Source organism: Camelus bactrianus, chromosome 1 (assembly GCF_048773025.1).
Source record: "Camelus bactrianus isolate YW-2024 breed Bactrian camel chromosome 1, ASM4877302v1, whole genome shotgun sequence".
NCBI classification, from domain to species: domain Eukaryota; kingdom Metazoa; phylum Chordata; class Mammalia; order Artiodactyla; family Camelidae; genus Camelus; species Camelus bactrianus.
This window is the reverse complement of record NC_133539.1, coordinates 106,598,260-106,613,953: the sequence shown is the minus strand read 5'-3', so window position 1 is coordinate 106,613,953 and position 15,694 is coordinate 106,598,260. Positions and strand designations below refer to the sequence as shown.

Sequence of the window (15,694 nt, the reverse complement as noted above, 5' to 3'; positions counted from 1 at the left end):
GGAATGTGTCTGATTTTTGTGTAAAGCATTTTGAATGTATATCTCCTCATTTCTGATGTTCTAAGACTCTCTTTAGATCTGCAGAACATGTTGGTGAAGTCAGCATCTTATGTGTGACGTGGGAAGTATATGCCTGGCTTTCTTTATTAAATAAAACTTTACTCATCTGATCTCCCTGTGTATTTAGTATTACACTTTAGACTTACATCCAGAGTCATCTTTGTAATTTTTAGTTATAAAAAGGAAAGGAATCAGCTGTTTATGCATTTAACCTGTTCTTAGTCTTTTGGCAATCCCTGAATATTTTTTTAAAAACAATTGTTACCTCCTGTCTCTCTACCAGAAGAACTTCTTTGTTAAGACCTAAAGGTCTTCCCTTGGTGGGGAGGAGGGGGGTGGTTACATAAATATGAATGGAGACTTAGAGTATACATCAGGTTGCTGCTAATAATGTTATCCCTAATACATTACAGAACCACAGGTCAACTTGGTCTTTGGTCCATCTTTTTTTTTTCTTTTTTTAAGTGACTATACACCTTGTATTTCGCCAACGAAACTTTTTGTTTAAGATTTTGGTTTTTCATTTTGCTTTTTAGTACCTATTGTGAAAGCCACCGGGCACACTAAATCTACCAAAAATTTTCACTACAGAGCTCTTGCCGTCAGCTGAAAGCTCCAGGTTACAGGTAGAGGCATCAGTAGGGGAGCAGTAGTCAGGGGAGGAAGAGTATGAAGCGGCTTTGAGGGCAACAGGAAGGCATGAGGATTATGCAGAGAGAGGAACAGCAGGAACAGAAAATTACGCTTGTGTATGTAGGAAGCCTAAGGACGCCTCGGGACTGCAGTAGAGGTGGGATGTGGGCACCAGGTGGAGGAGTTGGACCAGTGCTTGCCTCAGTAGGGATTTTACCATTGCCACTCTTTCTTACTCTTAGATTGCACTTTTTTCATAGCAGCTTAGCCTTGATTTGTTGATTCTGTCCATTCAAGATTTCTTAAAGTGCTCTCCTGTTTCCCAAAAATAACTTCCAAATATTTTCTTTGGAGCCATTTTCATGTTCTCTGATTGCTCAGCTCAGTACTCCTCTATCATATGAATCAGAAATGGAGCGGCGTGTGGCTTCTGACTCGTTCTGCCTGGGCTAGGGTTTGGTGAGCAGTCTGAAAGGATTTTGTGTACTTGGGTACATGGGGTATGATTGCCATCAACCTACTGCTTTGTTGCCCATTTAAATTGTAGTATGAAAAGCCTAGAAGTAAATCAGTGATTTATTTCAGATATTTTCAGGTTCCTATTAGTTCAGAGACTAGTTGCATGTCTACTGATTTTTTTTTTCTCCCCTCCTGCTTTTCCATGTTTTTAAATGTTGGTTAACAAACCACAGGGGAGTAGGCACTTGATTTTAACTTTTTTAAAATTTGTGATAATTTTTTGCTTTTATTTTGGTGAAATTCTATTTGGTCAGTGTTAGATGTCAACTTCTGAATTTCACATGTTGTATCTTACACTGCACTGAGTAAATGCTGTTAAGAATTTCCAAAAATCTCTTCTGTTTTAATTTATTATTACATGTTATCTAATTTGAAAATAAAACTTGATAAAAGCACATTAATCTCTATAAAACAGTTATTTTAAAAAGTGAATCATACCAAGCAAAGCAACTTTTTTAAAACAAGTAATAACTATTTATTAATGTTTCTTCTAAAAGTTAGACATGTTTAAAGTCTTTTTTTTCTTCTTAACAAAACGCAGAATGCCCCTCTGCCCAAAAATATGCTGCTCTGAATTCAATGATTGCAAATTTCCCTGCACATAGACGAGAAATAAAGCAACTTTTTAAAGCCTTGGTAGACACTCAGTTATTTCAACCAATGATTTTAAGTAGTATAATTCTGGAAAATGATTATTTCTCTTAATTCATAAGCATTCACTGAGCACCCACTTTGTACAATGCCGTTTAGCTGATACAGGCCAGGATAAACTAGACTGTAGATACTGTTACAGATTATTCTGTCAAGAAGCTTAAATTTGTTAGTAGGAAAGGAGGTTGGTGGGGCTGCACAAAAAATATGAATAGTGGACAGTAAGAAGGGCCCTCAGAGAGGTCCCAGATGATAGCAGTGGTCACTCAGAGGAGGACAGAATGACTTCTGATTGGAAGAGCTCCAAGGAGGCTTCTGGAATGGGCCAGCCAGCCGTAAGGCGTGGGTAGAATACACACCTGAGAGATGTAGGAAGGGCATGGCAAGGGAAGGGAAGGGTGAGCAGGGTCTTCAAGTGGGTTGTGGCAAACGCAGAGATCACCCTGCCTAGTATATGAGGTTTGATCTTTATCAACTAGCTAACAATTCACAGGAGAGTTAAAATGCAGCATCTTAGGAGAACTGCTTCAGCTTTGTAATTCTTGCTTGTTCTTGGGAACATCAGACTTGATTTAGCTAAAGAAAGCAGATCATATATTTATCTCTGAAATTTTTTTTTTCTTGACGATACATTTCCAATTTGCATAACTAGAGCTTCTAGGATTCCTTTTAGGATCATAAGCCTGATCCTGCTGATTCCCAATGCAGAGAATTAATTTGAAGTGGATATTGCATATAAGTGGTAGTGTTCATGAAGCCTTCCCTCTTAGAATCTAGAGAGAAGAGGTTCTGGTAATAGCTAATGGCAACTAACATTTGTCATCATGCTCTGTTGTCTTCTGAGTTCAGTAAGAGGCCATGGCAGTTAGTTTGCTGCATAACTGCTGTGTGTCTGATCCTGTGCCCAATAACAACTATGGCAATAAGCTACCATTTTAAAAAACCTTATTTATATAGCCATTACTGTGTGCCAGTTACTGTTCTAAAATCTTGTCATATATTAATTTTCACACAACCCTATGAAGCAGGCACTATTATTACCCCCATGTTACAGCCAAGGAATTCATACACTTACGTAGTGGTTGAGCTGACGTTCGTTCTCAAGCATTCTGTATTCTTAGGGCCCATGCTGTGCTGCTTCCCTTATTATTCACTGGATCACACTTAATCTTAAATGATCCTGTCAAGAAAGCGTTGTTTTCCTCAATTTGAAAGCTCAGAGAGCTTAAGAAATGTGCTTAAGTTCACACCTCTAGTAAGTGGAGGAGTGAGGATTGGAACCAGGGCTGTGTGATTACAGTCCTGAGAACCAGTTCCCCGCCTTCCCTGCGCAATAGCTTTAATCTATCCACGTTCCTAGTCAAACAGGTCCTTCCAGAGACATCAGAAGGTCTCAGGTCCCAGGGCCATTCTGTGCTTTCATAGGTGGCCAAATGTGGTGAAATAAATTGAGCTAATTTGCCACAGAGCAGTCTCATGGCCTTCACACTTTTCACATAGACTATCTCCTCCGTGCAGCAGACCCCATCCCAGCAGTGGGTCTGTAGCTTCTCCTTCAGCAAGATAGATGAGAGGGCCTTAGTCAGTCATAATTACAGCACTAGGTAAAGTTTTACATGATATCAAGTGAGTCTTCCCTAACTCTCCAAGGTGAGGAATCAGGTTGAAAGATAAATTGTTTCTATTCTCCTTTATTTTTATGATCTCGCCTTCATGGTTCCAAACCATTAATAGTATCTTTTTTTAAAATTCCATAGGTTTTACAAAATGCACCAGATGAAATCCTAGTAGTAGCGTCTTCCATGCTATGTAATCTTCTTCTTGAATTTTCTCCAAGCAAAGAGGTTAGTGTTGATTTTCTCTTTCTAGACTTTTGCCTGGTCTACCTGGAGCTTAATCAAATAATTTCCAAAGTAGTTAACATTGAAATTTGAGGATTGGGTTGTTTAAAAACCATTTCTGAATTGTTTGGATTGGTCGGGGAGAGGGGGCAAATTAAAATATTTTAAAGTAATGGTTATCATTTCATGTTATCCCTTTTATGCCTGGCATGTGCAGTTTATTTAAAAGATATTATAGCTTACAGTCAGTCTAAACTGCCTGCAACTGTAAGTGTACGAAATAATTACACAAGAAATAGACTATTTTTAAATTATATTTACTGAAGAATAAATTGACTCTATTTTGTAAACCAGGATTACAAGTCATTTCCAGGAGATAACTGCTGACATTGGAAAATAATCTTTTTAATGTTTAATGTTAATGGTAGTTGTTTAGGGAGGGATTGCATTTGGGAATACCTTTTTCCTTTTATTCATTTTATAAGTTGTTTGAGCATGCGTTATTTTTATAATAGGGAAAATGGAAGTAAACTTTAATAAAGTTAGTAAAGCAGTGGAGAAAATCTTGTAGAGTTAGTTTTATCATGTTAAAATATCTCTGGTCTGTCCCATCAAGAACTTGGTTTAGATACCATCTTTTGTTACATGCATCTAGTGGTCCCATTTTGGTGAGTTTCTTTTCTGCATTGTAACACCTTGGGCTTTTGACTGGTATTTAGGAAGACATTAGTAATAAGGTCGAGGTTCAGAGACAGTTATTCAAGCAGAAATCTTGGAACAAAAGAGGAGAGTAGTAGTTGTTCTGAATGAAGAGGAAGGCAAGATAGGATGCCAGAACTTCCATCTGTTCCCGTGCCCTGGTGGTGGGGGTCTCAGCCTGAGGGTGATCTGGTTGCAGTCAGTGCCACACCGTTAGTCATCGTGGACAGCTCTTAGGTTGCCTCAGGTCCACCTTCAGAATATTTAGAATCTGGTTAGAAAGTAAAATAGATGGGCTCAGGTATAGAGTCATTAATACAACTGATTTTTTAATATTAAAAATAAACTAGATCCTTAACTGGAAGGAAAGGAAATGGTATAAGAACATTTAATGGGCCAGTTGACAGAATTGGAATATGGACTGTAGATCCAGTTAAAGTATTGTTTTAGTGTCAATTTCTCTGAATTTGATAACTGTGGTTACCTAAGAGAATATCCTTGTTCTTAGGAAATACACATTGAAGCATTAAGGGTAAAGTGTCATGATGCTTGCATTCTACTTTCAAATGGTTCAGAAGAAGATAAATAATGTGGATATGGGTGTGTAGAATGAGAGAGATAATGATAAAACAAATATTGCAACAGATTAGAAATTGGTGAATCTGGGGGGAAAAAATGTGGAAGTTCCTTATTTAGTCTTGCTGCTTTGTAAGTTTGAACTCATTTCAGAATAAAAAGTTTTTTTAAAACTCCACATGTGTACCCTTCTTCAAAATGTCATCTTGAAAGTCACTGCCCTTTTTCTCAGTAAGTCAGTCTGAATTGCTTAAGACGTTTCTAGAATCCACTTGAAAGATGGTCTTTTAAGCATTCATTGGTGGTGGTGAATCAGTTCTCTAAGGTTTGAATTTTTAGAAACCATCAAAACCTATTTTCAGCCAAGTATCATAAATAAAGTTGTCAAACTAATGTATGCTACTTTAGGTATAAAATGTGATATAAGTATAAAAGTACAAGGCTATTTTGCTTGTATGATTGATAGGTAGTCCTGAAAGTAGTTCTAAAAGATGAACTCTGCAGCATGTTGATGAGTAAGATTAACAATTTGGAATGAAGGTAGTTCCATTCTAAACCAGCCATATCTCTTCAGAGTCACAGCTCATAAAGAACACCCCAGATGCATGCACGCTCGAAGCAGGGAGCGGCCCTCTCAGAGGAGGGCGAGGAGAGTGTGGAACTAGGCATTGGGATCCCAAGGGTATGTACAAAACGTGCACAGAATTAGGGTGTCTCCTGAGTCTTTCAGGACTGCAAAGAAAAGGAAACGAGAGGGCTTATTTTGGTTTTTGGATTTGTGAGAGAATCAGTGTCCTTGCCCTCGCTCTTCTCAAGGTGATTTTTATGGCTGCCTCACTCCCTGCTTTGTGAACTTTGCTTGGAATTGGGTAAGAGTGGGAAAGAAATCATAGGCAGTGCCAGGCGTATATGCACTTAGTTTATAAACCTGACTTTAATGTTATTTTTTTCTCCTTTCCAATCACAGCCAATTTTAGAATCAGGAGCTGTAGAGCTACTTTGTGGATTAACCCAAAGTGAAAACCCCGCTTTACGAGTGAATGGAATTTGGGCTTTAATGGTATGTTTCACAAAAAGAAGCAGTTATCAGAGTTAAAACTAAAGAGTGTATTCACTGAAATGTCTGGAATTTTGTTTTTAAAAAATCTTGCTATTTGGCCCAGTTTTCTAAAGACCTAGGACCTAGAAGACTTCATTCAGCTTTCAGATTCAAATATAAGCAAGTTACTTGGCCACTGTGTGCCTCAGTTCTCCTATTTATTATTAAGAAAAGTGGGCAGGTGTTGAAATTTGATATCTAATTTTAGGAAAAAAGTTTTCCTCATCATGAACATATACTGATATCTTTATAACGCTACCTACTTGACAAAGTACTTTTGCATCTCCTTTATAACATCTTTTTGAAATAAGCTAGAGAGTATACATAATTACAGGTGAGGTAACTAAGCACAGAGTGGGTAAATAACTTGCCCAAGGTAACAGAGTTGGGGAATAAATGCCTAATAATTGCTTAATTGTTTCTAGTAAATAATTTATAATAATCTAAATGCTAAAACCGTGTAACTATGAAGTCAGAGAACCGTTTTTCCTTAAAAGTTTTAAAAATAAAATTTATTGAAATTAAAAATAAAGTAATTCTACATGAAATTTTTAAAACATAATTATAGTAGTTATAATTTAATTACTATGTGCCAGACACCAAGCTAGGTGTTTTACATTTGTTATCTCTAATTTTTATTTTGTATTATATTGATATATATATACCTTACAATTGGGAAACTGGGACTTACAGGGTAAATGAATCATCTGAGGCCTCCCAGCTAGTAAGTCATGGAAATGGGTTCTGGACCTGTCCCACGCCCATACTCTTCTCCCCATACGGGGTATATCTGCTGTCTTTTCACACAAACTTTGGGATGGAAATAATGATCTTCCAAGAAAGCACTGAATTCAGTAGATTCAGTAATTTTTCTCCTTAACTTTGCACCAGCTTTTGGCAATTCTCTTTCTTGAAACTCTTTCCCACGACTTAATTTTTTTTCACCTCACTTTCTACATAGCCTCCTTTTCAACTTCCTTCTTACGGGACATTCCCCTGAGTTTCAGTTCCCAGTTTCCACTTCCCTTTACACTTCAGTTTCTGGAACTTCATCTACTCTCATGGTTTCAACCGCCCCAGTAGAAGAGGTTGCTTTGAAATATACATATCCAGATGTAACTGTTCCCTATTCCCCAGATCTGTCACTTAAACGGCTGATGGAACTTCATTTGAGAGCCCCCTGACAAGTACAGTTTTAATATTGAAAATTGAACTTATCATCCCACTCTTCAGATTTGTATTAACTGTCTTATTCTCATCAATCTCCGTATTACCAGCTATTATGTTCTTGGTCCATAAAGTATAAAACCTTGGAATTGTCTGTGGCCTGGGTCTCTTGACACTCAGCATGTCTTAAAGCCTTAATTTTAAAAAGTTCCCGGAGGGCAATAAACACATATTATAACAAGTCACTAGTTTGTAAGAGATTTTTATACTAAAAGTTGAGTTATGAGTTATTTGGAACTTGCCTTTTTTTTTCCCCTTCAGACATGTTATTATAGTTCAGGTTAAGCTAGGGTAACCCATAATGTGTCCAGAAATGAGAAAAATGAGCAAAATACCTGCTGGCCATCTAGGGCTACTAGTAGCTTGGATACACCCCCTGCCCCCTGGAGAGCTTCCTGTATGATGTGACCCAGCCATATCAGCACCTAGCGTAGAACTGTGAACACAGTAGGTGTTTCATGCCAGTAAAGTTAACAAAACCCGCTACTTATTTTCATGCATAAAAAGGGGATACCTTTAAGTCTTTGTCCACATGCATGGCACAGTGTACTTAAAGTACACAGAGAGCAGTTAGATAACCAGGAGGATATTAACCAAGCTCACGGATACAGAGAACAGATTGGTGGTTGCCAGAGAGGTGGGGGTGCGGGTGGGAGAAATGGTTAAACCATTTTTTTTTAGTTAAATAAATTGAATTTTTTTAATGTAATAGTAGATTTTGTATTTATTTGAGAAATCTGAAGACATGCAAATGCCATAATCAGAAGTGATCATATTTCTCATAGAGGAGTGTATATAGGAGTGACAGTTATCTTTCTCTTGACAGAATTATAGGTGATTAATAAGAAGCAGGAAAATAATGTGACTTACCTTTAAGGATTTTCTACAGATTCTGTTTATAATTATCAGAATTACTATTAAAATATAATTTAATAAAGCAGTGTAGAGACATGATTCTTGAAACTTCTTTAATCCTTTCAGAATATGGCATTTCAGGCTGAACAAAAAATAAAAGCAGATATTTTACGAAGCTTGAGTACTGAGCAGCTATTCCGGTTATTATCAGATTCAGATTTGAATGTGCTGATGAAGACGTTGGGACTTCTTAGAAATCTCCTCTCCACTCGCCCTGTAAGTAAAATCACCCAGGTTTCCAGATTAGCTACCCCTGCACATGCATTACAGAATACATTGCCCTGCCTCTGCGCTCCCATCAGCATCTGCCTGGGAGTGTGATTCAGTGCCGCCCCTTCCCAGAGAAGCAAGGAGTTGACATTTAGACTTGTCACCTTCATAGACGTTCTAGAACCTGCTTTGCTATATGCCCACCTGACCCTCCAACTCCTGCACCACCTGTTCTGTCCCCTCCCATTCCTCTGTGCTGGATGGGAGCCTGCCTTGACTTGTTATTTTATTCTTACTTGGTTCGCTGGCCAGGATGAGTTTTCTCATCTGCCCAAATCACCTATCTCTGGGGCCTCTGCTTCTTTCCCTTTAGAGAATTCTTCTTGGTGCTATTCCATAAAACAGCTCTTCACCGTGCCCACGTTAACTGGATTGACCTCTGAAGGTGTCAGCCTGGAGAACAGTGGGTATATGTCAGAGCAGGAGAGGCTGAGCCTCGCTGAGGGGTGTTTCTCTCATGTTCCCTGAGCAACAGTGTCAGTGGCCTCAGGCAGAGAAAGAAACATGGGTGGTTCCCTTCTCTGTGCCCCACTTGTTTCCTGAGTCTTCTCAGTACATTGTGCTCCAAGATAGTATTAGTAAATCTACACCATATTTTCCGTGTCTCTGACTTCTCCCTCTCCCCCATCCATTTTTAGTTTCTATTTTCTTTAATGTCCTTGAACTTGAGGATCCTCAGTGATTGCTGTTCTATATTCTATCTGGCTGAGTCTGTGCTCTCTTCATCTTCACATCATCAGCAACAGAAACTGAAGGCAAAATATGGCTTCATAACATAATACAGGCACACCTCAGAGATATTGTGGGTTTAGTTCCAGACCACTGCAGTAAAGAGAGTCACAAGAATTTTTTGGTTTCCCAGTGCATATAAAAGTTATGTTTACACTATACTGTCTTCTATTAAGCATATAGTAGCATTCTGTTTAAAAAAACACTAAGTATATACCTTAATTAAAAAATAATGCTGTTGGAAAAATGATGCCAATAGACTTGCTCAATACAGGGTTGCCACAAACCTTCAATTTGTTAAAAAACAAAACAAACAAACAAAAACTAATATCTACAAAGTGCGATAAATCGAGGTACACTTGTAAACATTGTTCTTTGGCATCTAGTCCTATATACCATGGTGTTCTCTTTGAAGCAGTTGTGTATTGTTTAACTTTTCGAAGCCTTCTGTTCTTGGTCTAAAAAGACTTTGTTCTTCAGATGATAATTGTGGATTTCTCATTGTTTTGCAGCACATAGATAAAATAATGAGTACTCACGGAAAGCAAATTATGCAAGCCGTCACCCTTATTTTGGAAGGGGAGCATAACATTGAGGTCAAAGAGCAGGTATGTGTTCCTTTTTTTTTTTTCCCTTTTCTGAGGAACATCTGAGTGTGAGTACTAAGAGATCATAGTTAAGAGTCTCCTGAAATATTCAAGTCAGCAAAAGGCAGGGTGCAGAGATCAGACATGCTGTAGAGACAGATCTGGGGAGAAAGGTTCTTCACCACCCCTTAAACTCTCTTCAAGAATCCTTACTCTTGGAACAGAAGAAAACATGACCAGAGTCTGGAGTTTTTACCCTCTGTGTCATGTACCATAGACATTCTCTGTCTCTATGGGGGTCAATTCTGATCACCCTGGAGTGAATCCTTTCTCTAGGGTTCACTGTTTCTAGCCCTCTGTATCACCACACTCTGAATTCAAATTCCTGCAACTCCCTGATGAAATAATTCCTTATGCTGGAGACATTTTTTTCTTTCTTTACCTTCATGAATCCCTGTTCCTTATTTTTATCCCATACTCCTACTTTCTACTGTGTTTCAGTAAGGCAGGTTTAGGGTAGGCATAAAAATACAGAGGCTGTGCGTTCATTAGGAGACAGTTTGGGAGTGACTCTTCTGTAGTTCCTGGAATTTATTATATGATTTTGAACATAGTGTGTGTATTATATTTTGTCATAAGAGGAAAAGTCACCTGTAAACTTAAATTTTTAACACAAGATCTAAGATAATGGTGACGTTCAGCTTTCTGACATACATGCTGGCTACACAGTGTGTTCACTTTCACCGTTCATGGAGCTATACACTTACATGTATGGGAAAAACTTGCTTGAGGTCATCCCTGGGGAGTTGGACTCAGAGTCTAACTGCAGGGCCTCACTCCTTATCCTCTGTGTTCCTGGGTGAAGAGTAATTCATCAGGCTTCAGAAGTCCAGGAAGCAAGAGTAGTAGGACTCAGGAGCTGTGATGGGATTTGTGAGCGAAAGAGGTGATAGATCTGACAGAGTGGTTTTAAGACGGACGTTATAGGTGAATTTCTCTTGAAAGTCAATAATAAACAAGTATGTTTTTTGATGAACAAAACTTTAACACAGTAAAACTATGATCTTGTAGGCATCACTGAATTAGGGCGAATGAGATTCGTTATTGGAACACAACAATAAAGAAGATACAGTGTTCAAAATAAATTAGTCTATCTGGAGAGCATAGAGATTTGTCTATAAAAGGCACCTGCATAGAATTGCACTAACTTGAAAGGTGGGGCAAGATTTAGATGAGGGCAAAAGAGAAGACCAACAACAAAATGTGTTTTGGCAGGATGCAAATGGTACTCTCTCACACAGATGTGGGTGACGGTCCAGAAGTAGGCGACTGTGGGGAGGCTTAAACTGTCTGGTTTTTAGCTAGAAGTTTAATTCTTCTCAAAAGTATCAAAAGATAAGTTCTTTTTTTTTTTCTTTTTTACTGAGGTATGTTGATATACAATAAGCTACATGTATTTAAAGCATACAGTGTGATAAGTTGCATGTGTATACGATGGAACAGTCACCATGATCAAGATAGCGAGCATATCTATCACTATCCTTAGATCAGGAGCAAGACAAGTATTCCATTCTTACCCCTCCTATTCATCGTCATTACTGAAACTACTACCAAGTACAATAAGGCAAGAAAAAGAAAGAAAATGCATACAGATAGAAAAGGGAAAAAGTAAAACTATTCCCCAGCAACATGGAAGTCTGTCTAGAAAATGCCATCGACTCAGAAAAAAGCTAGCACTAGTCAGTGAGTTAACCAAGGCCTCAAGGTAGAAAAATCAATTGTATTTTTATATACTAGCATGAGTAACTAGAAATTGAAACTTTTAAAAAAGTATCCTTTACAGTAGCTCAGAAAAAAATGAAATACTATGTATAAATCTCACAAATATGCACAGCTCTGTTTGCTGAAAACTACAAAACACTGATAAAGAAATCTAAGATCTACATAAATAGATGTATCATATTAAAATGTCATTATGTATTATGCTTACTTATGTTACTGGGTTCAATTTACTAACATTTGGTGAGGAATGTTTCACATCTATATTCATGATACAGTATATAGTTTTCTTGTGATGTCTTCGTCTGATTTTGATACGGGGTAATGCTTGCTTCAGGGAATGAGATGGAAGTGTTCTCTCTTCTTCAGTTTTCTGCAAGAAAATTTGCGAAGAAGTGGTCTTCTTTCTGTCTCAGATTTTGGTGGAATGGACCAATGAAGCCATCTGGACCTGGTGTTTCTTTTGTGGAAAGGTGTTTAGCTACAAATTCAAGTTCTTTTATAGAAATAGGATTATTCAGGTTATCTATTTTTTCTTGAGTGAGCTTTGACATTGTGTCTTTCAAGAAATTTGTCCATTTCATCTGTTTTCAAATTTATTAATATAAAAGTATTCAAAATATTCTCTTGTGTTTTAAAGTCTAGTATTCTTTGGATTGAACTGTCTTTTGTTCTTTATATTGGTAATTCCTTTTTTCCTGATTCAGTTTGACAAGAGGTTTGATAGACAAGAGATTTATCCATTTTTTTTTCTCTTCTCCAAGAAGCAGATTTTGGTTTCATTGATTTCCTCCCCCCTGTTATTTTTCTATTACCTATTTCAGGGGTTGGCAAACTGTTTCTACAAAGGGCAAGACAGATATTTTTATGTTTTCCAGGCTACACTGTCTCTGTAGCAACTTTTCAACTGTGCTGTTCTCAGCTGAAAGCAGGTATAGACAATATGTAAGCAAGTGGACGTGGCTGTCTTCCAGTAAAACTTTTTTTGCCAAAACAGGCATTGGGTTGTATTTGGCTCACAAGCCATAATTTGACAATTTCTACTCTATTATCATTGATTTCTAGTTGTTCACAGGAGATTGCGTGTGTGTGGCTTTTATCTCTGCTCCCTAGCTCGTGTATTACATTGGCTTGACCCCAGAACTAACTAGTCTCTTTACGATTTGGTTTCTTGTCTCCATCAGAATATTTACCGTAGGGGTATATGGGCTTCAAAAACTGTAGCTCACTCTGCCATGCTGTCAAGCCTGAGGATGCGATGCATAGGTGTATTCTAACACTCCAAGAAGGGGAATCACTTGCCTGTCTTTGCTGACCTAGTCTATTCTGAGGAATGTTTCCTGAAATCCCCTCTTATACTCATTGTCTTAGTGGATAAGAGAGGCGTCGTTCTTCCCTAAGTAAGTCTAAATTCTTACCCATGGTTACAGTCCAAACTTGTTTTTCCCCCATGCTCTCCCCTCAGTCCTGAAGAATTCAAGGGTATTGTGCATGCCAAGATTTCTGACAGGCTCACCACGTACCAGATCACTTTGAAATCTGACATCTTCCTCACATCACCTCTCCCCAACTCCTGGGGCATGTCAGGGTCTCCTCACATGATTTAAGTTTCCAGGAATGAATAGTTCCCAGTGCCTTGGAACATAAGATTGCATTTTCTATGTTTCCTGTATCAGAAAGGCAACCTTTTCTGGTTCAGAACTCACTCCCTAACAGTCTAGTTACTGTAGTATTGTTAACCTAGGAAAAATAAGACCACCCACCCTTTAAGATATCTGAAGGTTTGGACCGTAGTAAGAAAACGGTCTCCTCAATTAGCGATAACCTGCATGCTTAACTAGCTTGAGTCTAGGGGAAAAAAAGGTTGAAACTGGAGAAAATTATTTGAATTTAGACCCCTTCCCCACCTCTCATCACCTTCTTTGAGTGATTCCTTACTGTGCTCCTGGACTCAGTGCCACTTCCTCCAAGAAGCCTTCCCTGACCCTCACATTATCACAAAATGCACGTCTTGCTTTCTCAGTTCCGTTTTTACCTCAGTTACACCGGAGTGAGATGGCTTCGAAGTTAGGGAGTGTGTCCTCGTCCTGTCTCACCCTCGTGTCCTGCGGAGTGGCGGAGGGCATGCATGTTACAGGTGCTCGGCTAGTGTTTGTCTAATTGCTGCAGCTGGTACTGGCGCAGCGGCCCTGTCCCAGTCCTTTCACCTTTACCTTAGTTCTTGCCTCCTGCTGGTCTGGCTGTGAGAATGTAGCAGGTGACAAGAGCAGTCTCTTCCTCCAGGACCAATGTGGTGATTGTCCTCAAGATAGACTGTCCTGCCAGCTGGCACTGGCTCCCTCCAGCCTCCAAATTAGGCCAACCTGGAGTAAACTCCTCCACACAATGTGCTTCCCTTTCTGTTCCTCTAATAGGGTTCAAAAAAGTCAAGAGGTCCTCATTGCATGTGGCTAATGGACAGGGCCCAGGTCTCCCTCCAGAAGGTCATGAGCTTGGAAACCAGTAGCATTTGGAGGGGGAGGTAGGAGGGGTTGTAACACGTGTGAAGCTTCCACCAAAGAGACTATCTCTTTGAAGAAATCTTGTGGGTTAGTAGCAAGAGCTTCTCTGTAAAATAAAATTTTCAAGAAAATAATAATAAATTTCATTTTCCCTGTGATTTGTGTGATGAACTCTAAGACATGGCTGCCTTTACCCAGCAGTGATGGCTTACGCCCAGAAAGAAACCACTGAAACGTTTGGGTTCTCTTTTACCTCAGGGAGATTTTCTTAGGTATGGTTACTTTTGTTGTCAGTGATGTTAGGAGATACGAAATCAGGGCATTTGGAGTAGAACCTGGGAGAACATGTGCCTCAGGTGGGAAATTGTCCAAGTTCTTGAGAAAGCTTGAGCCTGCGGGCTTCAGAGCGTTCCTGATCACTGGCCCTCTGTTCTTTTCTAGACACTGTGCATCCTGGCCAACATAGCAGATGGGACAACGGCAAAAGAGCTTATCATGACCAACGATGACATCCTGCAGAAAATCAAGTACTACATGGTAGGCCTTTGTCCCTTTCACCGCTTCACACTAGCTGCACGTTAGAAGGCAAGGGCTGTAGCCTTGTCAGCTCAAACCAGATTGTGCAGAGATTAAACAAAGAATGGACTCCTCTGTAACAGATTCCAGAAGCTCTCTTCCATCCTGAAGAATAAAACACCAGACAAGCCCTGGAATCTTGTGCCGTTTGGCAGTGTTACCACCTGCCACGCCCCTCCCCACTCGCTCGTCTGACTGCCTCCCTCTTACACAGTGACGACTCGGGCTCTTGGCCCTCTGTCGGCGCCCCCTAGCCCCTTCTTCCCTCTCACAGCTTCAGTCCTATATAGCCTCTAGCCTCTGCTACCTCTGGCAGTTGTCCTTTGATCAGTCTGCTTTTAATCACAATCTGCTACCTGCTTGCAACACCTCAGCCACCTACTGCCATGGTCATACCCTGGATCTTGTCATCACCAGAAACTGCCCATTGTCAAAATCTGGGTATTAAACATCCCTCCTGTTTTCATGCCATCAGTGTCTCTTAGCAAAACCCTAACTGTGGACAAACCTATCTTCTCTTTGCCTGTGTGTCAGAGTTAACTGCAGAGAAAGGCACAGAACCAGGCTGACTGGTTTCGTGTTAAATTCACATTACATAACCTATAATGAGAAACAGTATGGAAAAGAATATATGCATATAACTGAAACACTATGCTGTATGCCAGAAATTAACACAGAGTAAACCAAGTATACTTCAATTAAAAAAAAAGTGTATGTATGCCTATCTCTCTCTCTCTCTCTCTCTCTCTATCTATCTATATATATATATATATATATACACACACACATACACATACACACACATATATAAATATATATAAAGAGCAATTATAAAATCAACAAGGGAAAAAAATTCACATTACAAAAACTGCATGGCGCTCAGCCCTGCCTGGTACCCTCCTGTGATTCTCCACTGGCATCTCCATTCTCCAAAGAATAGGTAGTACCTTCTCCTTATTCTTTTTTGGGGGGGGGATAATTAGGTTTATTTATTTATTAATTATTATTTTTCATTTAACGGAGGTACTGGGG

General features: G+C 39.1%; 1 protein-coding gene across 3 annotated transcripts in view; it reads left to right on the top strand.

The window, feature by feature from the left end:
- The window catches only part of ARMC8 (armadillo repeat containing 8), a 96,998-nt gene that overhangs the window by 69,531 nt on the left and 11,773 nt on the right, over window positions 1-15,694 (top strand). For 2 of the 3 annotated variants that reach the window (XM_010952297.3, XM_010952296.3), the window contains 5 exons: window positions 3,621-3,707; window positions 5,947-6,039; window positions 8,287-8,436; window positions 9,732-9,827; window positions 14,528-14,623. In XM_010952297.3, the coding sequence (XP_010950599.1) occupies window positions 3,621-3,707; window positions 5,947-6,039; window positions 8,287-8,436; window positions 9,732-9,827; window positions 14,528-14,623 (522 nt within the window). The remainder of the gene's footprint in view (window positions 1-3,620; window positions 3,708-5,946; window positions 6,040-8,286; window positions 8,437-9,731; window positions 9,828-14,527; window positions 14,624-15,694) is intronic. The other variant, XM_045514732.2, reaches the window with a different exon arrangement.